The sequence below is a fragment of the Mesocricetus auratus genome, unplaced genomic scaffold (assembly GCF_017639785.1).
Source record: "Mesocricetus auratus isolate SY011 unplaced genomic scaffold, BCM_Maur_2.0 Super-Scaffold_100676, whole genome shotgun sequence".
Lineage (NCBI taxonomy): Eukaryota > Metazoa > Chordata > Mammalia > Rodentia > Cricetidae > Mesocricetus > Mesocricetus auratus.
Genome location: NW_024429266.1, coordinates 151,685,802 through 151,708,048, shown reverse-complemented (window position 1 = coordinate 151,708,048; position 22,247 = coordinate 151,685,802). Strand labels below are relative to the sequence as shown.

Sequence of the window (22,247 nt, the reverse complement as noted above, 5' to 3'; positions counted from 1 at the left end):
CTGCTCTCCCATGAAGGAGTGGGTTGGAGGCAGAGGCCCACCTGCAGGGGCCTCGTTATCAGTCCAGCTACTGCCTCCCGGTTGCTGCAGCAGGGGCCTCAGGCCTGCGAGCAGCCGCCTATCAGCTCTGCACATCCCTCAGACACATACCACACACGCCACCGCACACGTACCCCTGGCCAGGGTTGTCTGTCACACCCGTCCTTTCCATTTCCATGTCCCTGCTCCAGCCGTCACCCACCATCCTCTGCCTCCCCACAGCCTCCCTGCCATACACAAGGAGACCTAACACATCGACCAAGCCCGCATCGGAACAAACCCCCTCTTCCTTACACGCTCCCCTCTCTCAGCGCTAGGAACTCCTGACCAAGTTTCATCCTCCCCGTCACAGCTCAGTGATATGTCACAGCTCAGTGCAGGCTGGCCATGGTGTTGTCTTCCTGAAGCCTCAGTGACCTGCCACGTGTGAATGGGTTCTTTTAGCTCTGTCTGCTACCCCATGACTGAGCTTGACAGGAATCAATGGACAAGAGGGAAATAGGCTGGGACAATGTCAACAGAGACTAGCTAAACTGTGTCCCTACCCCCCCCCAATTGATAGACTGCAGCCCTAACTCTCTCCAGACCTCCAGATACAAATGTTTAGAGACAGGGTCCCCAAAGAGAGGCTGAATTAAGAAGGTCATGGAGGTGAGCCCCAATCCTACTAGACTGGTAACTCACAGAGATTAGGGCAAGATGCACAGAGAGGGGTGACTGTGTAGGCATAGGGAAAACATGGCACTTTCTCACCCCAAGAGCCACAACAATGTCAACTTCTATGGGGCACACCGCCTGGCCTCTGCTGCTCTACAGTACCCTGGTCAGACTAAGCCAGATAACAAGAGAAATAATGGTGATGCCATTGATCACCCAGCTCCAGAACGGCACTTTCTCCAGGCTTCTTTTGCATGTCCTCCATGCCACAGTCACTTTGGCTCATCAATATTCCCAGCATCTCCCCCACCTTGTGGCTGCAAGCTGCCCACACTGGAACCTCAGCTCGCCATTTCCAGACTCCTGCGCTTGTCCCCTCTCCCACAAACCAGGATTTAACCCCTTTACTGCTCTAATCTGACTTCAAGTCACCCTAACTTTTAAATTCCGCAACTGACCTCTCAAACAACACTTTAAAGCCATCTGTCCCTGATGCAGGGGTAGGGTAGGGGTGTTTGTAGGGTTGTGAGGTTTACCAGCATAGTATGGTACCGGGAGAGAGCCTCCCTTTCTTTCTCCTCCCCCACACTGTTGACATTGCTGCCAGGATTGAGCCTTGTGACGTAAATATAATCACATCACGCAGTCACTTCTGACCCTGTGCTGACAACTCCACTCCTGAGTATACACCCAACTTGGGTCATTAAACTTGTTCAAGAATGTGGCTGGCAGCATCACGTTTCATGCACAGCCGAACGCCAGCATGGGCTGTCGGGGGGGGGGGCTGCTGGGCAGCAAGGCTAGACAAGCAGCAGTTGGGCTGGTGTCCCCGCCTGTATTTCACCGTGCAGTACGCACCAGACAGTTTGCACACGACTACGCTATGCGCCAGCAAAACAAAGGCAGCACTCACTTTAGACGGAAGCCAAGCCCCTTTGCCCTTAGTGTAAACTCCAGCTCCCGGCCAAATGGACAGAGGCCCTCACAGCTAGCCAACCAATCACAAATGCACACTCCCACACATCTGCAGACCTCACTCAGCCTCTGCCTGGAGCTCGCTTCTTCCCACAGTATCCAATATGGAAATGGCCACATTGTCCTCCAAGGCCCACTCAAATGGTCCCATCCTGTTCCCTCTCAAGATCCCTGACCTGCAGGAGGAAGGAGCTACCTCTCCTTCACACAGGCTGCTCGCCACCTCCAGCTGCTGCTCAGTCCTGACCGACTGGCAAGCAAGCCTTCTGGAAGCCTACAGCAACTAAAGCATTGCTATGGGGGAGTGAGTTACAAGGGCAGGCTGGGGATGGATGACCTCATGCTGTGCAGTCTGGAAAAGCCCAGTCTATGGGGATTAGCATGGCTGCCTCAGGCAGGGGCAGAGGACATCACGGAAGGAGGTTGCCCAGACCCTCTAGGAACAGACTGAACCCAGCATTCTCTGAGGTGAACAAGCAGAGACCAAGTGTCCTGGAATTACTGACACCCCCTCCATCTTCAGGAAGTTGAACATTGGTACCCAAGGAGACACTGTGTCTCCATCATGGAGGAAATTCTGGGTGCATGTAGGAACGGGAAACACTACCTGAGGCACACATGTGGGTTGAGAATGAAATGTAATTTTGAAGATTAAACAACAACAATAACATTGTGTCTGGGTGGCGCATGGCTAGCACCTCCCCACCACACATACGTGTGAGGCACATGGAGAGGGCCTTCCTGAATTTATCACCCCAACCCTGCCAACACCATGATCTCAGACTTGCAGCTCCCAGAACCATGGCAATTCCTGATGGGTATCCTTCCTCCATGACCGACACTTGTCTAGTTTTCCTGAAGCAACCCTTAAGTTCCACGACACACGTCGGGGTTAACAAATAGTAGAAATCGCTCAACAATACAGTGTCTCTTAAGCCAGGCTCAGGGCTCCTGCAAATGTGGGGAGAGGATGTCTCCCTCAGCAAACAACCTGCCGGATGAAGACTGTCACCCTTGCAGGGGACAGCTGGGGGCATACGGTACTCCCTCACCAGCTCTAAACCTTTCTCCTCCCCCAAGGAGCTACAAGGGGACTCTAGAGGGATGTCTGTCACCCAGACCACAGAGATCAGCAGGCATGCACGGAGGCACCTGCTTCTCACAACTCAGAGATGGGGCGCTCTCATTATTCCTGCTTTACAAAAGGGGAAACTGAGGCAGAGACATTAAAGACTGCCTTGCCAGATAAGGAAATGGAGGCTGCTGTGGGCTCACACAGGCTGCCTTTGAGGGCTTTCAAATGTCATCACTGCGACTCTTAAGATGCTGGAAGCCCAATGTACCTTCTCACCAGCACTGCTGACCCTGGACCCAGCTCAGAGCTGCCACCCACTGGGAGTCCCCTGGCCCCTTCCCTCCACCCATCTGTCCCCTCTCCCTTGAAGCCCAGTACGTACTTGGACAGTGTTCATCACCAAGCCAGCAGTCATCATGCCCAGGCCCGACAACAGTATGGGTATGGCAACCTGGCATGTGGTGGTGAGGACAGACTCAGGGAGGACTCCATGAGGGGAGCGGGTGAGTTCACAGCTGAAGCCTCGAAGCTTCTTGCCCTGAAAGCGGAACTCAAGGCTGAGCTGAGTGACGACCATGGTAGAGCCCCAGTCGCGTCTGTCCTCCCTGCCCACCAAGGCTCTCTCCTGCAGAGGTCCACACAGACAGCAGTCTTCCAGGAAGCACCACGGTGGGTCCCTGACAGCCCCTTGGCTGGGGGCCAGAGCAAACAATGCTAGACCCGCTCAGAGCCTCATTCCGAAGGCCGCCAGCGTCTTCTGTCCATTCCACTGGTCAGGTTCTCCTTCGAGCGCACTGTGTCTCTGCCGGGACCTCCCTCTGCCAGCCTGCCAGACAGGCTCACTATCCCTCAGCGGCGACCTTGACAGTGTCTAATAGTCCAGCCCACGATAGCCAGGCTGGGCAGGGACAGAGCCCACATGGGCCTGGCCCTGGGAAGCACCCACGCAGAGGTTAGCGCCACTCTCAACACACGGCCATGGGCTGCTTTGCTCTGGCCAAGAAAGACCAGAGGCCACAGCTTCAGGGATACTCACCCAGGCCCAGTATGGGGCTCTCTCCTGCAAGGTGAAAGTGACACTTGTAGTCAGCTCTGTGCCAATGTCTGGGAGCTCAGGGCCACAGTGTGAGGCTGTGCTCACAGGAACTGCCATCCTACTTTCCCTCAAAGTCCGGGAAGACCAGTCTAGCTGCTTCTTGGCTTAGGAACAGGTCTGAACAGGTCCTGCTGACCCCCTCCCTCAGCCTAGAGGGGAAGGGGCCCAGCTGGGAAGCAGCATTAGAGCCTGGAGATGCTGAGGTAACCCTTTTATATGTCGTGGGCCAGGAAGAGCACTTCCAGGCCTAAGGGCTGACAGATACGAACTGAGGCCTCCATCAGCAAAGGCCCCAAGTTGAAGGTCTGACTGACCCCCACTAACCCAGGGCCCACCTCTGGGTCACCTCTGTCCCGTTCCTACCGCACCATCGTCTTGGGCACCTTGCCGTCTCCTCTCAGGGATCGTCCATGCCCTGCTCAAGTCCAAACTCCGTTATCTCCTCAGGCAGAACTTCCTCACTAACCGCCCCCTCCCCCAACCCACCGCCCCGGAAACCCGTTCACATCTCCACTGGCTCTCTTCTGCTCGCTTATCTGGTGTCTTAAGCCTGTCACAGGGGCCAGACAGGCAGGCTCGAAACTTTGGTCCTGGTTCTGGCGGGCCACCCCTACATGTCCGAACTGCTTAACCAGCAGCTCATGGTGGAGACAGCACCATTGGGGCTGTTTCTGGGCCCGCCTGTCTCTTGGTCAGACTGCATGGTGAAGCAGAGTGCTGGTAGGTGAAGTACCCCGGGCCAAGATTGGCACAGGGGGCTGCCATGGAGGAGCTTAGACGGAAGATCAGTGACCAGACTGGCGTGAGAGGACCTTCCAGGTTTGGGATGCCGAGCCATAGAGCAGCCTGCAACTGGACCAGAACCTCGTCCATGTTCTAGATTTTCTTCATCCCAGATGCACCAGCTCCCAGCTTCTCCACCAGCCTCAGCTTCTCCACCAGCCTCAGCCTCTCCACCAGCCACAGCCTCTCCACCAGCCTCAGCCTCTCCACCAGCCACAGCCTCTCCACCAGCCTCAGCCTCTCCACCAGCCACAGCCTCTCCACCAGCCACAGCTTCTCCACCAGCCTCAGCATCTCCACCAGCCACAGCTTCTCCACCAGCCTCAGTCTCTCCACCAGCCACAGCTTCTCCACAAGCCTCAGCCTCTCCACCAGCCACAACCTCTCCACCAGCCTCAGCCTCTCCACCAGCTAAGCTTCTCCACCAGCCTCAGCCTCTCCACCAGTTCCCAGCTTCTCCACCAGCCACAGCCTCTCCACCAATTCCCAGCTTCTCCACCAGCCCAGGCTCTCCACCAGTTCCCAGTCTCTTCACTAGCTTCCAGCATCTTCCAAGCTCCCAGACTGTTCATCTCAGCTTCCTTGCAAGAGGAACTACCATTTTTCATGGTGGTTTCTTCCAAAGTGCCTCTGTCAAGCCTTGTACCTCAGTGAACATCTGCCAGAAAGGCAAGCTGAGCCCATACACCCTCATTGCAGCCCTATGTCCAATCTGTTGTCTTCAAAGTCTCCCCCAATCTGTCCCCTCAGCTGCAGCACAGGGAACCATCTCAGTCATGACCCTGTGACCTCTCACCCATCTCCCCCAACAACCAAAACTTGCTTTCCACATCAGCAACCACATGGGCATTCTAAAGGGGTGCCCTCTTACATGAGTGACAGGTAAGCAAGCCTCACTTTCTGACACCGTCTGTTGCAGACGGTTACCCTGTGTACACCCAGAAGGAACTTCTTATCAACCTCTGTCATGCTGTTTTCCTCATACCTTTGGCTGGCCTCAGCAGTGATTGGCTTTGTGGTCAGCAGGGGTGCCTCTTGGTCTCTGATGCCACTAGTTTCCAGTCAAGCCTCATAGCTCCTTACCCAGAGTTTCTAAGTGCAAGCAAGTACTATGATGGCCCTGTGGAAGTATGAACAGGAATACCTAACCATTCTTCCCAAGAAAGGCCCTCTCTGGGCAGCCCTGCTGTGGTTTTGGAGCAAGAAAGTCACTCTTGACCTTACTCTACAAAGCAATTTGTGGCCCCTCAGTGGGCAAAACACCTCACTGTATTCAGAGCGTATGACACCCACCTTGTTCTTTCAAATGAGGAAACAAAGGCTCCACAAGGGTTTGTCTTCAATAGCAAAGTGCACTAACATTCAAGGAAATACCCTTCCCCCATCCCTCCCCACCACAGAGGTGTGGTCTAATGGGAGAGCACATGCCTACCATCCTCCTGGGCAGCCCTCCCGGGAGTCTGTGTCTGCGGTTTGGCAGAGTCTAAACACACAGTGTGAAACAGCAGAGAAAAGAGCTGCAGTCACCACTGGTGTCAGGGCACTGGCTGGACTGGGAAAATCCCTGCAGGTTGGTGCCGTGCTGGCCGCTGCACACTAAGAGAGGAGCCACCTTCAGGTATAGGCGCCAGCATTTTATGCTAGCATTGGCACCTTCCACAAGGTGACTCTAGCTCGGGATCATGCATCTAAACAGAACTCATTGAACCACACACATCGGTTCCCTGAAAGACTCTCATCAGTACAGGAGAGAAAAATGACCATCTCCTGAGTAAGCTCACCAACCTTGGAGAAACACACAGGAGGAGAGAGGGGGGAGGGGAGGGAGAGATTGGGGTCATTAAAACCAAAATGCTGAAGTGGTTACCCTTTGGTGGGCAGGATTACAATGATCCCCTTTGATTTCTGTGTGTGCTGACTATTGTAATCACTTGCTGTTAGGACCATTAAGCTTTCAACAGAAATAAATAAAAGAGCGTACTCGTGAGAAAAAAGTGCTTTCCCAGGAAAGCTGAGAACAACACACATCAACTGGGTCACAACACAGAACATCTCAATGTGATGTTAAAAATAGTCTCAGCACAGTGGAAAATCTCAGAGCCTGGCTGGGCATCGTTCAGATCTGGGTCAAACATCAAGTGGCTTCCTGGGTCACCTTGCACAGTCCTTCCCATCCCTGGGCCTCCAGCCTGCCCTACAGTCCTGGCCAAGAGGTTCTGGGCCCCGGCAGCAGCTCTCAACCTTAATATACAATGGCCACCCCCAGGAGGTAGAGTGTGGTGAGCGTGGCATGTGTGACTCAGGTTCTGTTCCCAACACGGTGGGAGGGAGAGAGCACAGGGCTTCGGCACGCACATCGCCAAGGCTGGCTGAATCTGACACCACAGCTGAACGGTGCACCATCCCAGGAGTAGTTTCCAGATGCTGTGTCTCGGCTACCTTGCACCTGGGCACAATAGGCCAGCTGGCCATGAAAACATCACCACTGCTCAGACCCCAGACAGCCAAGCCCTTCGTTTCCCGATGTCCTTTATTCTCTGGTCTGAGCCAGCAGAACCCAGGGAAGAAGGCAAAGGCCTCCAGTAGCTTCCCATGTGCCCTCTAGATCCAGGCATCCGCACCAGCATCCCCGCCAGGGCCCTGGGCAACCCCTCTCTCCCAGGCTGTTCTGGCATGGTTTTCTGTCTGGCCCTTGCTGCTGTCTGGCACAGACCCATGCATCTGTTGTCTCTCCCCACTCAATCATGAGTGCTGCAGGAGTATGGCCCGTTTGCCTATCCTGTTCACCACAATTCTGTGCATGGTGTCTGGCTTGTGTACATATAGTCTATGTTACCAGACGAATGAATGAATTAACCCGTGAACAAACAAAATGGCAGAAACAATGAGGAAAAGTAACCTAGTCAGGGGGCCCTGGGATGTAACTAAGCTGGAAAATAACCAGCATTACATGTCCATAGCCCTTAATGCTGGCCTCAGCACCACAAGCGAAGCAGAAAGCCCCAGCATTCTTCCACAGAGGGATGACAACGAACTGTCTCCCAGCACTTACTCCAGCCAGAGGGCCTTGAGTGGCCTATCCAGGTGTCTTCTGTGGCTCCTGCTCTTATGGCAAGGTCCCCTGCCAAACGCCCTCCTCAGCAAATGGCACAGGAACACACCTTGCTCAGTAAGGTCCCCAGGGAAATGTTCTCCATAGCAAGCCTTCCAGGCCTTGAGCTTGCCTGTCCCTGAACGATGGCTTCGGTCCTCTAGCCCAAGGGACTTTCCAAGAAAGCTCTTTTGCCCTCCTGCAGGAAGTGGCACTCACTCTTCCGGTCCACGCAGCAGGGCCTGCCTCCTCATCCTAGATGGGTCTGCATGTGTGGGGTGGCAGCAGGCTGTGGCTGTGCAAGACTAAGAAAGAAATCTGTGGCCCTCAACTGCCCAGCTCTGGTCATTATCCTAGAGTGGGACTCGTCCCTTACCAGTGGGGCAGGAGGGGCCGGCTGGCCAGCCCCACGCAGGAAGGATCCCAGTATGAGGCAGGGCCCCCGTCCAGCTCTTATGTGGTGCTCATTGCTAACTGCAGCCAGCTGGAATGGAGCCTGCTGCACAGACAACCCGCCCTCCCTGCTCTCTTCGTATAGAGCCTCCGCCTCGCCCCAGAGCTGTTCTCCGCCACAATGAGAACTACCCTGACTGGCCCTGCTCCGGGTAGGGCACCTAGGTCGGCTGGCACTCCTTGGTACTCCTACTGCCTGGCTGGACTTATGAACTGCTTGATAAACAGGGCCTCAGGGACATGCTCTCCACCCCCAGTTCAGGGAGTACCACCCAACAACAGCTTCAAGTCAGACCTCTGAAGAGCGAGGCTTGTTTTCCAGCCTTAGGAAGGATGAGGACTTGGCTGCTTCACCTTGGAGCAGTCCGACTCTGCCTGTTTCCAAAGCCGGCAAGAGTGAAAGGGCTCAGGATGGGTGACCATGGCGTTAATGTATTCCCATCACCAAGACCCTCTTCACCACCGTCCACCAGTCCTGAATGAGTGAGCGCGGCCATTTCTGGCTGCAGAGAGGTACCCCTCTGATCATGTGGGTCCCACAGCCTCCAGTCACAGTGGGCCTCAGCATTACAGAGTTCAGCAGGTGCACCTCACCTGTACTGGCCTTCAGGAGCACAGGTATGACACCCCCGCCCTGGGAGTCCTTCTCACACACCCACAATGGACAGGCAAGTCACTTACTGAGGAACCTGCACAGCTGTGCAAGCTGGGCCATGGAAACTGGATTATTGAAAATGACCATGATCTGGGGACCACACCACCCCTGACACTAACACAACCGCTTCTGACCTCTGGAAACAAAGGATTCATTTTACTTACACTCATGCTACTTGCCAAGGAGTCCCCTGTGACTGTCCTTTCTTTCCCACGCTTCTACTGTCTACACTGAAGTCAGTGAGAATCTCTACTGGAGACCCTGTTCACGGAAGCAGGGCTAGGTCTGCCTATCTCATGGCCCCTGGAGTCTCTGGACCATGCATGATGGCCACTAACTATCTAACTATGCATTGGGTGCTGTTCTGCCCTGCAAATTGCACAGCTTCAATGGATAGCCACATGCAAGCACCTCCCAGAAGCTGTGTGACCCTTGTTGCTCCCTAGAGTTCAAACCTATTTCATTTACATCCAGCATGACAGTCTGTTTCAAGTTTTGCCCTGTTCAAGACTTAGTAATCAGAACTCATGAAAAAGTACTTCCCATTTGTACTCTTCAATGTTCGCTTATGCTATTCTTAGACGGGGTGGGGGTAGGATAAGAACCCAGTTGGGGACAGGAGACAGTTTGCACCAACCACCCAACTTCAGGGCTTTGGGGAGAAGCACCCTGCTCCCTGACAGCCTCTGGAGCTTGTTCTGAATCTTTGAAAGGCTGTGCCCCTTCCCAGGAGACCCCTCTAAGCATCCCCACCCCAGATTTAGGACCACTGCACCCCACTCTTCTAAAGACTCCTGACATCATTGTCTTCCAAGTAGTAATTCTGCTGGACTTTTAAGAAAGGGAGACAGATGAAGGTGAGGCTGGCCTAACTGGGTGAATAGGCACGCCCAGGATGCTATTTTCCACCATTAGTCCTGACACTAGGAGAGCCATATGTCAACGCATGGGAATGGCTTCATATATGATTTTAATGTACCAGTTAAAAAAATTAAAAGTTGAGCTGGGCGGCAGTGGTGCAGGCATTTAACCCCAGCACTCGGGAGGCAGAGGCAGGTGGTGGATTTCTGTGAGTTCAAGGCCAGTTCTGTCCCAGGACAGCCGGGACTGTTACACAGAGAAACCCTGTCTTGAAAAACAGCAGCAACAAAACAACAGCAAATATTACAATTGGGGGAGAGGGTTGCAGGAGTGTGGTTGGGTGGGGTAGATAACCTCAAGAAGTTAAGAGCAACCTGCAGCTGAGACCACCAGGGACAGTCAAACCTCAGCTCTGTAACCACAGGGAGGTAAACTGATGAGAGCCATGCACCAGGCCACTACCTGGCCATTAGCCATACTCTGGGCAGGCACCTGTCTTAGGGTTTTTATTGCTGTGATAAATACTATGTTCAAAAGCAATGTGAGGAGAAAAGGGGTAATTTTATCTTGGTGTCTGGGTAACAGTCCATCACTGAGGGGGTCATGGCGGGAACTGGAGGCAGGAACTGAAGCAGAGACCACAGAGGCATGCTGCTTACCGCCTTGTTGGCTTCCTTATACCACCCTGGACCACCTGCTGAGGATGGAGACACCCACTGTGGGCTGCCCCCTCCCGGTAAATCGTTAAGACAACACCCCACAGTCTGGCCCACAGGGCAGTCTTAGGATGGCAATTCCTCCACTGAGTTTCCCTCTTCCCACGTATTTCTATCAAGTTGACAAAAGCCAAGCAGCACGCCTCGTGTGCCTGCCCTTCTGGGCTATAGAAGCATGAGCTAATCATGGCTGCTAAGCTTGTGGTTATCTATGACACAACAATATAAAACTGACACAGACCAAGGGTTCCTGAGTCTGCTAAATCAATGGATGTCTACAGAAAGCCTTTTTGTTTGTTTGTTTGTTTGTTTTTGTTTTTAGAGACAGGGTTTCTCTGTGTTGTTTAGGAGGCTATCCTGCTGGAACTCCCTCTGTAGACTAGGCTGGCCGCAAGTTCACAGAGATTCGCCTGCCTCTGCCTCCCGAGTGCTGGGATTAGAGGCGTGCACCACCAGGGCCCGGCTGAAAGCCTTTGTTTTTAAATGGTTGCATTAACGGAATATCAACTGACGCATCAAACACTCTGCCAAACGACACAGTCTCTGCAGACGGCCAGCATGAATTTCTGACACAGGCAATGAGAACGTCAGCTCCTCCCTGATGTCCTTGTGTACTCGCTGTGGGAAGGCACTAGAAGAAGAGGCAGTGCTGGAAAGGGACACAGGCCCTGAGCCATTGTATGAAAGACTGTATCTGACTATGCAGTTTCTTATAAGACATGTTTGGGGCAGGAGAGATGGCTCAGTGTTTAAGAACACAAGCTGCTCTTCCAGAAGACCCAGGTTCAAGTCCTAGCACACACATGGTAGCTCATAATTTTAACTCCAGTTCCAGGTGACCTAACACCATTTTCTGGCCTCTGCAGGCACTGAACACATGTGGTGCATATACATGCATTCAGACAAAGCACTCATACACATAAAGTAATAAAAAATGTACAGTAAAAAAAACACCATCAAAAGTAAATGATTGAGAACGAGCCTTCACATTCTGTGAGAAAGCCTTCACATTCTTTGTCATAACTGATACACACAGAACCTCTAAGGATCAACCAGGAAAAGGACAGAAACCCCAGAGACACAGTATCCTTACTTTTTAAAAAAATGTGTGTGTATATCCATGGTGCACACATGTGTGCATGTCCCTTTGTGTGTGGAGGCCAGGGGCTGACATCAGATGTGCTCCTCTATCCTTCAAGTCAAGTCTTTCGCTAACCCTGGGCCTCACCACTTTGGCTAGATCGGCTGGAAGCAGGTCCTAGGGATCCTCCTGTCTTTCCCAGCACTGAGATGGCAGCATGTCACACCTTGCTCACATTTTGTTTTGTTCTTCAGGACAGGTTCACTGGCTGGCACTGGCTGGCACTGGAACTCCCTCTGTAGACCAGGCTAGTCTCAAACTCAGAGATCTGCCCGCCTCTGCCTCCCAGATGGCAGGATTAAAAGTGTGTAGCATTGCTGCCCAGCTGTTGCCCAGATTTTTATATGGGTGTTGGGGATCCAATTTAAGTCATGTTTGAATGGTGAGCATTTTATCAATGGAGAGATCTTCCCAAATACTTATTTTTCCTGTTCCTTAATAGAACCCTGGAGTCTAGCTAACTTAGAAAGGGAAGGGGTGAATTTCAGTTTGTGGTTCTGGGGGCACAGTGCTGCTCAGTCAGCTTCTGGAGCTCCACAGGCTACACTGTAACACAATGGAAAGGCATGGGGGGGAGAGGCAGGTGCACATGGAAGTTGTACATCAACAAGACAGGAAGCGTGAGAAAGTCAAGGAAACCAAACTTACCTTATAACAATGGCTGTGGGATAACTCACCCACTCTGAGAGAACTACATTAATGCCTTTGTGATCTGAAGTGCCTCTTCAAAGCCCCACCACCTTTCAACACGGTTATATTAGGGACTAAGCCTCAAACACTGTGTGTAAGCAAATGATATAAACCAGTACAGAGATACTCACCCATCACTCATTAGCAATGCAAGCTACACCATAATGTACATGGCTGTAGCCCTTGACCCAAGGCCCCCCACTGACTCCTGCCGCTCACTATTGATGCTCTTACAAAACTCATCCCACTGCACTGGGGACCGAATCTAGTGGCCTGCTTGCAATCAAGAGCAGCAAAGCTTCTATGATCAGGTGACCCAGATGGTCTTGCCACCATGGGCTTCTTTGGCAGACTGCACATAAAAAAAAAAGGAATGTGCCTCATGGGGCAAGGACTAGGGGTGTAGGGAGAGACCCAGGCATCTGTGCCGCTGACCACACCCATTTTGGGCGTGGCTACAGGTGTGTACTGGCGTGTGAGATAAAGGGCTGAGGAGAGGGGCACTTGCCCTCTCTTGGGGTTCCCGGTCAGGTCTTGGAGAGCAGCGGAGTGCTGACCTTGGGTTCTCAGGTTCTCATGTAAGTGATTTCTCCCTAATAAAATAATATACAGCATCTCTTCCTGTGTGTGGCAATCATCCTCTTACACTAGGGGGTCTCCAGGAATAGTAGTGAGGAACAGGGGCCTGGGTCAAGCAACCACTTAGGCAGTGAGCAGGAAAACACCTGTAACCTCAGGAAAGAGGGGTCCTAGCCCACAGCAACTGTGAGTTTTTTAAAGAAGTATGACATTGTAATATGCTGAGTTTTAGGCAGCAATAGAAATTAACACATGAAAAGCAGTTTCTATCGTGTGTGTGTGTGCGCGCGCGCACACGTGTGTGTATGCATGCACGTGCACACAGCTGTGTTTGCAGGTGTTCAAAGGCCAGAGTGAAAGTCCTTCTCTACTACTCTCGGCTTCATTCCTTTGAGTCAAGGTCTCTTATTGAACCTGCAAGCTTGCCATTTTGGCTAGGAGAGCTGGCCAGTGACCTTCCAGGAAGTGTCTCCATTCCCCAGGTCTAGGATTATCTGGGTTGTAAGTGCACTGCAGCTATGTCTGCCTTATACTGGCCTTCATTCTTACCCACAGAGCCGTCTGGCAGACTGACAGTGATCTGCCCACAAGCAGACTAGGAAGAGATCTGCTAACAGCCACATGCAGGTCCTTGGACCTTGCAGGTCTACTTGCAGTAATACCCACTGCCTGCCTCAGTGGGACATGGCTTCTAAAGTTCACTCAGGGCAGCCTTTGGTAGTAATGTTTCATCAAGTTGTTGCGATGGGCTGAACTGTGCCCCCCCAACAATGCATATATGTAAGTGTTGGTCTTCCACACCTCAGGATGTGACTATTTCTGGAGACAAGGCCTTTAAAGGGGAAGTGGGAATGAGGTCTTTAGAACAGACCTAATCCAATACAGCTGGCCCCCTAAGAAGAGTCAGAGACACAGACAGGTATAAGAGAGGCCTCAGAGGAAAACCACCTTGGGATGCCTTGACACTGGGTATCCAGTCTCCAAAAGGAAACAAACGAGCTTTATGTTCCTCACTCTCTCATGGAACAACAAGAGGCATAGGGCTATAGGGTGCAGTTGCAGGCTTCCAAGGGCAGGCCACAGTGCTGTGAAGATAGGCAGTGGTGGGTGGTGCTGTCACATGGGGCCAGGGGCTGATATCAGATGTGCTCCTCTATCCTTCAAGTCAAGTCTTTCGCTAACCCTGGGCCTCACCACTTTGGCTAGATCGGCTGGAAGCAGGTCCTAGGGATCCTCCTGTCTTTCCCCAGCACTGAGATGGCAGCATGTCACACCTTGCTCACATTTTGTTTTGTTCTTCAAGACAGGTTTCACTGGCTGGCACTGGCTGGCACTGGAACTCCCTCTGTAGACCAGGCTAGTCTCAAACTCAGAGATCTGCCTGCCTCTGCCTCCCAGATGGCAGGATTAAAAGTGTGTAGCATTGCTGCCCAGCTGTTGCCCAGATTTTTATATGGGTGTTGGGGATCCAATTTAAGTCATGTTTGAATGGTGAGCATTTTATCAATGGAGAGATCTTCCCAAATACTTATTTTCCCTGTTCCTATAATAGAACCCTGGAATCTAGCTAATTTAGAATCACCATTGCAGAATGTGTTGGCTGTTACAAGATAATGGCCACGCTCACTCTGCTGTGCTTAATTTGGGTTAAGCTAAAAGAACCTCACCCAATGCATAGAGAAGATGGCTTCCTGTCAGCCTCAGTTGCCCACTCCTCAGGTTCCCTTGCCCCCAGGCAGCTGTCTCTCACCTGGAAATAGTTCAGAAGCAAGCCAGCCCAGGATAGCCCCAGGCCTGCGAGCAGGAAGGGTATTAGCACCTGAAGGCCAATGATCAGGGCGCTCTCCCTGCCACTCTCAGCCTCCAGTGATTTGGGGTCCACACTTTCGCTCTCAGAGACCCCCTGATGTCCATCTTCGGAAGCCTCCGGGAGTCTTCCTGTACCGTGGTTGGGTGATGGCCCCAGCTCCTTCGGCCTGCCACAGCCTTCCAGCCTCCGCTGTCGGGCCTCCGTCCCTTCCATCGGCACACGGCTGAGCCCAGCAGCCCTGACCTGGGAGACACAAAGTGACAGGACTGAAGGGTAGAACTCCTGACTCCATCCATTCACCTGGCCGCCGTCACGCAGAGCTGGCCTTCACAGACTCCAGCGCCATTACTCTCTGCTGTCTAATGTCATATGCACAGGCCTGAGGATGACACACAGCTATTGAAGGACTGTTAACTGTACATAGGAGCCAACAAGAGTGACACACCCTATCAACCAACCAATCAAAAACCTGGCCCTGGACTGATTAGGTGCAGTACACTCATCTATTCTCAATACTACCACCCAACATGAATGAATGAGTGAGTGAGTGAATGAATGAATGAGGAGCAGTAGAAAGTATAGTCAGAATCAACCTTGTCAGAACTCTGGGAATTAAACCAAGGCTTGTAGCAACCCAAGGACTATCAGGAACACTGTGGCCTTCATCATGTTAGTGACAGTCTCATTGTCTTTAGCCTGGACGATGGCTGGCTGGGAGGGTTAATTCTGCCTGCCAATGTGATTAGATTAAGGGCAGTGCTGAGGTGCGCCTTGCAGATGATCAAGCCTGTCTGTGGGCTGGGGTCTAAGACTGAAGGAAAAGAGAAGGTCTTCTTGGACTGCCCAGATGCAAGCAAGCTCCTGCCTGTGACAGCATGCTTTCCTACCGTGATGGGCTGTACTCTCAAACCAGAGGGGAAAAATACCCCCTAAGGTTCTTCTCACAGGTATTTGTTTACAACAATGAGAAAAGAAACAGCCATTGGGGAGAACCAGTAACCTGGAGCTCTTTGGCTATCCAGAAGAACCCTGGTCCTCACACCCATATGGGGTTCAGGGATACTCCTTTGCAGACTACCTGGAGACCCCTAGTGCTGAAAACCTCTGAAACAGTAACAGATGCTTCCTGGCTGCTTGCAGACTGATGAAAAGGATCAAAAAAGGTCCTGAAAACAGCTTGGTATTGGCACAACAATAGACAGACCAAAGGAATCGAATTGAACACCCCAACATTAACCCATACACGTATGAACACCTGATCTTTGACAAAGAAGCTAAAATTATACAATAGAAAAAGAAAGCATCTTCAACAAATGGTGCTGGCATAACTAGAGGCTGACATGTAAAAGACTGCAGATAGATCCATGTCTATCACCATGCACAAAACTTAAATCCAAATGAATCAAAGCCCTTAACATAAATCCAGCCACACTGAACCTGTTATAAGAGAAAGTGGGAGGTACCCTTGAACAAACTGGTACAGGAGACAGCTTCCTGAACATAACATCAGTACCACAGACACTAAGATAGACAATTAATAAATGGTACCTCCTGAAACTGAGAAGCTTCTATAAGGCAAAGGACACAGTCAGCAAGACAAAAAGGCAACCCACAGATTGGGAAAAGATATTCACTAACCCCACATCTGACAGAGGGCTGATCTCCAAAATTTACAAAGAACTCAAGAACAATGGAGTACTATTTAGTGGAAAAAAACAATGGAATCTTGAAATTTATAGGCAAATGGATGGCACTAGAAGGAACCATCCTGTCACAAAAAGAAACATGGTATATACTTACTCATACATGGATTTTAGATATGAATCAGGGGAGTGCCCACTGCCAGAGAGTTTGGGAAACAGAACCTTTATCCATCGACTGATGGAAGCAGAGGCAGACACCCACAGGTAAACACTGAACTGAACTCCTGGAATCCAGTCACAGAAAGGGAGAACTGATGAGCAAAGGAGTTAACACACAGAAACAGTTGGCCTGAACAAGGGGGAGCTCTTGGACCCCAGACTGGTGACTGTGTGGAAAGCATGGGACTTATCCAGACCCCCTGAATGTGGGTGTCAGTGAGGAGGCCTAAGTAATCTATGGGGCCATGGGTAGTATTTATCCCTGGCGTACAAAAAGACTTTGAGTGCCTATGCCACAATATGGGATGCTCTCTCAGCCTGAACTCTTGTGGGAGGGCCTAGGCCCTGCCCTGGATGAGGTGACGGACTCTGGAGATCCACCATGGAGGGCCTCACCCTCCCTGGGGATAGGAGTGGAGAATGGGTGGGGGGACTGGGGTGCCTGGGAGGGGGAGGGGGAGGAGGGGAGGGAGCTGGGATTGACATGTGAAACAAGCTTGTTTCTAACTTAAATGAAAAAAAATAGAAAAAAAACCAAAAAAAGTTAAAATAAGAAAAAGCTGGGGGATGAGGTGTCCATGACAGCAGTAGACGACGTTCCAAGACCAAAAATGCAATAGCACATGTCCAGTGCTGGACATAAGTTCAAAAATGGCTGACCAGACAGAGGGTGAATGCTGAGGGGGATGGTAAGGGGTCTAGAATGGGAAGGGTCCCAGGGTGCCCATATTATCCCTCGGCGGGGACTGTAGACTGGGTGGTGAGTCATAATGGCTCTCTTGGCAACAGAGACATGCACAGCACAGAATGGTGTTCAATGAAGTCACTGGACAGCAAGGGGACTGGAAGGAGACATCTCAGTCCGAGAAATGGCTCACTGTTTAGAGGATGCAGTTTTCAACAACAAACGAGACACAGGAACAAATTCACTTCAACAAATACGAGCCACGGAAACAAGAAACTGCCTCTAAAAGGAAACAGTAGTTAACGTAAAGTGTCCCCAAGGAGGATCAGGCTCTGGCCTGCAGAAAACGTCAAGGTAGTTTTGTTAATACGTTCGAAGAACTCGAGGAACCCTTAGCCCAAACTGATAAAACTGGAGGCAGGTGTTCACAGCCTTGAAGCTGACCCCCCCCCCAAGGAAGAGAACACAGGTCCAGGGCCATGGGTACAGCTGCAGGCTTCCAAGGGCAGGCCACAGTGCTGCGAAGATAGGCAGGAGTGGGCAGGGCTGTCACATGGGGCCTCACGAGGGTGAGCACTGGAGGCTCTGTAGGAGGGCAGAGGCAATCAGGGCCAGCCAGTGACCCCCCCAAGCCCTTCTGGGTCAAGATTTGCCCGTACCCCAGAACACCGAGAAACAATGGATCACCATTGCGGAACGTGTTGGCCGTTGCAAGATAATGGCCAGGATCACTCAGCGATTCCAAAATAGTCCATCCAACCTTCCCTAAGGGACAGGGCTGACAGGCAGAAGACTGCCTGTGTGAGACAAAAAAAAAAAAATGTCCTCTGCCACATGCTCGGAGGACAGCCAGGTTCACAGCATCAAAGGGCTAAAAACCTCACTGTAAACAAATAAACTCTAAAAGTAATCCAAGGAGTAGGCCTTCTCCCAAGATTCTGGGAGGGACAATGGGTCCCATAACTCGGAGCAAGGATAAAGATAGATGACCACAGGACCGCGGGAAAGCGAGGCGCTTTCAGGACACTGGTGGAGTGGCTGAAGCGAAGGCACGTCAGACCACCGCTACCCTGCCACAGCAGTGTCAGCATGAAACAGACCCGACGCCAACGAGATGTACATAGCCCAGGCTGGCCTCCAACTGGATGTGTAGCCAAGGACCTTGAACTTTCTGGTCCTCCTGCCTCCTCTGGAGTGACGAGATTACAGGTACGCACCTCCACGTTCGTGAGGCACAGGGGACTGAATCCAGAGTTCCACACACACCAGGAAGGCAGTGTGCCAGCTGAGCCTCATCTGAGGAGGACGTGCAAGCACGTCCCCTGAGTAAGCAGGAGCCAGTGAGGGAGTGTGCGCATGCTGGGGGATGGAACTGGACAGGAAGGCGGAGCCAGTGAGGGAGTGCGCGCATGCTGGGGGATGGAACTGGACAGGAAGGCGGAGCCAGTGAGGGAGTGCGCGCATGCTGGGGGATGGAACTGGACAGGAAGGCGGAAGCAGCCTGGTGCCTTAGGATCACCAGGCAGAAGGACTCACAAACAGCTGCCCAGCAAGTGCGACCAAGAGAGACAAGCAATTAACGAGCCCCCCCAAATATTTCCTAGGAACTAGGCAACCAGAGGAACAGAGCCACACACAATTGGAGCTGGGATCAAGTAAACACACAGACCCTGCTTGGTGGCCAGCACCTGTAGCCCCAGTTACTCAAGAGGCTGAGGTGGGGTGATCAGTCGAGCCCAAGAACTCAAGGTCAGTCCTGGCAACACAGCAAGCTCAATCTCTCTCTCTCTCTCTCTCTCTCTCTCTCTCTCTCTCTCTCTCTCTCTCTCTCTCTCTAGAAAAAAAATCAACCAAGAAACCAAGCAAGAACAAAACAAACTGACCATCACTACCAGAAGGCCACAAATTGCACTGAGATTAAGGTTAGACTTGAACAAGCTTCCAAATAGACAAAGAGACCAGGTCATGATGAAGAGGACCGGCTTGTTTGACAAGCTGAACCACAGAAGTCCCTCACTGGACTACACGGCCAAGTTGCTGATTCTTAGCCCAGAGTAAGCTATGGATAACCAGACATCCACCACAACTGCTCTGAGAGACTGTCATTTTGTTCCTGCTTGAATTTGGTGAGGCTCCTAAAACCCTAGAAATGCCTGCATGCACACACACACACAAATACACACGTATGCACATACATACACAGCAGTAGCAAAATTACCAAAATTGAGGGAAATGGGAAGATGTTTCTGTTTTTTCTAGGTATGTGAGGTGGAGCTGTAGGTGTCAGGTCCCTCAGTGCTCAAGTTCCTTATGTAGCATGGTCTCTCTGCACACCCTCCAGCAAGCCTTCTAGTTGTGACAATGCTTGACACAGGCCTGTGATGTATACACTGTGGACATATTAAAGCTACTGCAGGAATTGGATGTACCAATTATGGCTTTAATGAGTGTTCAGAACAGTATGAGATATAGTCAATGCTTAAATGTCGCGGGGAGAATAAAGTACCCTTCTTAGCAAAACTGCAAATGTTTGAGGGACTTGGGCAATGTGTGTGTCTCATTAGCTGTGTAAATAAACGGGGTGCAGCCACCAAGGGCAGCAGGGTGTCAAACCCAGCCAACATGGGCAGTGAGTCTGCAGGAGCCTCTCTCTGCAGGCAGACACCTCCAGGTCTCAGGGACCAGGAGCAAAGGGGTGTCTGGCTCCCTCTGCTGGTAGAGTAGAGCTTGGACATACTGAACAGCCAGAGAGAGAGAGACAGTCAGAAGGACCAACAAACAAGTAAAATAACAAAACAAAGATAAATTATAAAAGAAAGCCTTTTGATCCAAACCACTCAAACTCCTAGAGAATAAGGAAGGGAAGAGAGAGAGAAAGAATATCAATTCAAGAATATCAAGTTTAAGCATACGGCAGGGCAAAACTCGGAACAAAATTTACAAGTAAGTTAGTTTATAACCAGAGAGATGGCTCGGCAGATAAAGGTGCTTATCACCAAGCTTGACAACCTGAGTTCAGTCCCTGGGACACTGGTAGAAAGAGAGGACTGACTGACTCTCCTAAGTTGTTTCGTGACTTCTTCAAGTGCACTGTGGCACACACATGGGTGTGTATACACACACACACACACATACACATGCATCACACACAAATGTGAATTTTAAACATTTAATGCTAATAAAAAAGACAACAGTGCATGTGAAAGAAAATGAAAGGGTGGGCAGACACAGAGTTCACCTGGGGTAAGTGACACTGGAATAGAGGCAGCCAACTGAAGTCTTGGTGAACGGCCTTGCATCTCCACCAGAGGACCCCCTGGCCCACGCAGACAAAAAGCCACACACCTGCCAACTGGTGGTGACCATTTGGCTTCACAATCCTCAATCCACATGCACTAGTGTGTGTGCCAGAGAAAGTCCTGCCAAGGTGTACAATGGGGATCACGTCAGTCCCTTGAGCTGGCCGAGCCTAGCAGTCAGCATCCAGCAGTCATCTGCAGCAGGTGGGGGACCATCCTGGCCCATCAGCAGGGACCCCCCATCCTATGAAGGTATCTGAAGGTTCCTCAGTTTCACTGGGATTGTTGGAGTATTTAAATAAGGATACTGTCACTGGTGTCATTAAAAATTAGACAGGTGAGCAAGCCAGGCCACGTGGGACAAAACAGAGGTGGTGTCTATGGGGAGTGGGGCAGTGGATTCAGGAAAACCTAATGTTTTAGCTCAAGGTATGCTGGAGACTTGGTGGGTGAGAGTTCTGACTGTAGGGTGGCATCCTAGGGTGGGCCCAGAGTCAGCCAACCCTAAGTGTTCAGTTGCCTCAAGAAAGTTGGGCTACACCAGTCCTGCAGCCCAATGCCATGTGTTGAGTCCAACAAACATCAGTACTGGATAACAGAGATTAAGCCCTGCCCTGTGGTTCAGCTGGCTTTGAAAGGGGATGGGACATGGCTGACTGTGACTAGAGCCTGACATAGTCATACTCCTCCCAGCTGGCAACAGGGGTGGCCTGTCTGCCATTCAGACACTGTATACTACCATGTGGAAGCATCATACTGCCCAGTGAAGCCGGCCTTGAACACAGGCCTGTGAGCACCTGCTCAGCACCCGGGTACTAACACACCCTTCTGGGAGGCCTGGTTCCCACACAGCATAAAAACTGATGCTCACCTGACTGGTGCAGGGAGCTGGGGTTTCTAAGCACCAGCTGGGGTTTCTGGGGTGGGCGGACTGTCTCTAGGCTTCCCAGTGTGTAGCAATGATGAAAGCATGTCTGTTTCAGCTCCTTGACTTTGCAGGACATCCCAGTGGGCATGTACAGGAACCCAAACTCGGGGTTAGAATCCCAGCGTCTCCTTTCCCTAGATGTGTGACCTTGGAAGACTGAGTAACTACTACTCATTGTGACGTTTGAATGGAACACAGTAAATCCCTTTATCCAGTTGTACCCTCTAAGGTTTTGGTTACTAGCAATCATTTGTGGTCCCAAAATATTAAGTGAGCATTTCCAGAAACAAGCAATCCCTAAGTTTTAAGTTGTGTTCAGTTATGAGCATGGTGGGCTGGTTCAGCTACCACCCCACTCTGTCCCACCATTCCTTTGTCCAGCGTGTGCATGCTGCATGTCCTGGCCACATGTTAGCTACCCTCTCAACAGTTGTTAGGGTGGCAGTGCCGTTGGCCAAGCAACCCTTATTCTACTTAATAATGGCACAAGAGCAGTGATGGCGACAATTATATCACAGCATATCACTAAACCTGTCCTGTCTCATTGGTTGTTCATCCTTCACTGTGACTAGTTCATAAATTAAGCTCTACCATAGGTATGTATATTAGGAAAACAGTCTTTAGGTCTGGGTATCATCCCAGGATTCAGGCACCCTTTGAGAAACATGTTAGTGCCTCCCTCGGATAAGGGGAGGTTACTATAATCTTCAGTAATGTATTTTTCTTACTGGGTACTTGGCCTGTCTCCACCCCACTTCAGGCCTCTCTGGACTCCTTTGCATCCGTGGTTCTTAAACTACCACGGCATGAAGCCAGCTTCTTGAAGCAGAGCAGGACCACTCCTACATATCT

At 51.3% G+C, this 22,247-nt stretch overlaps 1 protein-coding gene and 1 long non-coding RNA gene across 4 annotated transcripts in view; one reads left to right on the top strand and one right to left on the bottom strand.

Annotated features, from left to right (window-relative positions):
- Positions 1-22,247, bottom strand: part of Slc41a3 (solute carrier family 41 member 3) — a 44,612-nt gene that overhangs the window by 21,815 nt on the left and 550 nt on the right. Inside the window, exons 1-2 of one of the 3 annotated variants that reach the window (XM_040738334.1) lie at positions 18,386-18,496; positions 14,562-14,864 (exon numbers count right to left, since the gene is read on the bottom strand). In XM_040738334.1, the coding sequence (XP_040594268.1) occupies positions 14,562-14,834 (273 nt within the window). In that variant the 5' untranslated portion in view covers positions 14,835-14,864; positions 18,386-18,496. Of the gene's footprint in view, positions 1-3,128; positions 3,596-14,561; positions 14,865-18,385; positions 18,497-22,247 lie in introns of those variants that run through there. The other 2 variants (XM_005071157.4, XM_021227795.2) reach the window with 2 other exon arrangements.
- LOC121136868 lies at positions 17,298-19,674 on the top strand. Its single transcript, XR_005874043.1, has 3 exons — positions 17,298-18,377; positions 18,773-18,885; positions 19,007-19,674. It is a non-coding gene; the product is annotated as an uncharacterized LOC121136868 (long non-coding RNA).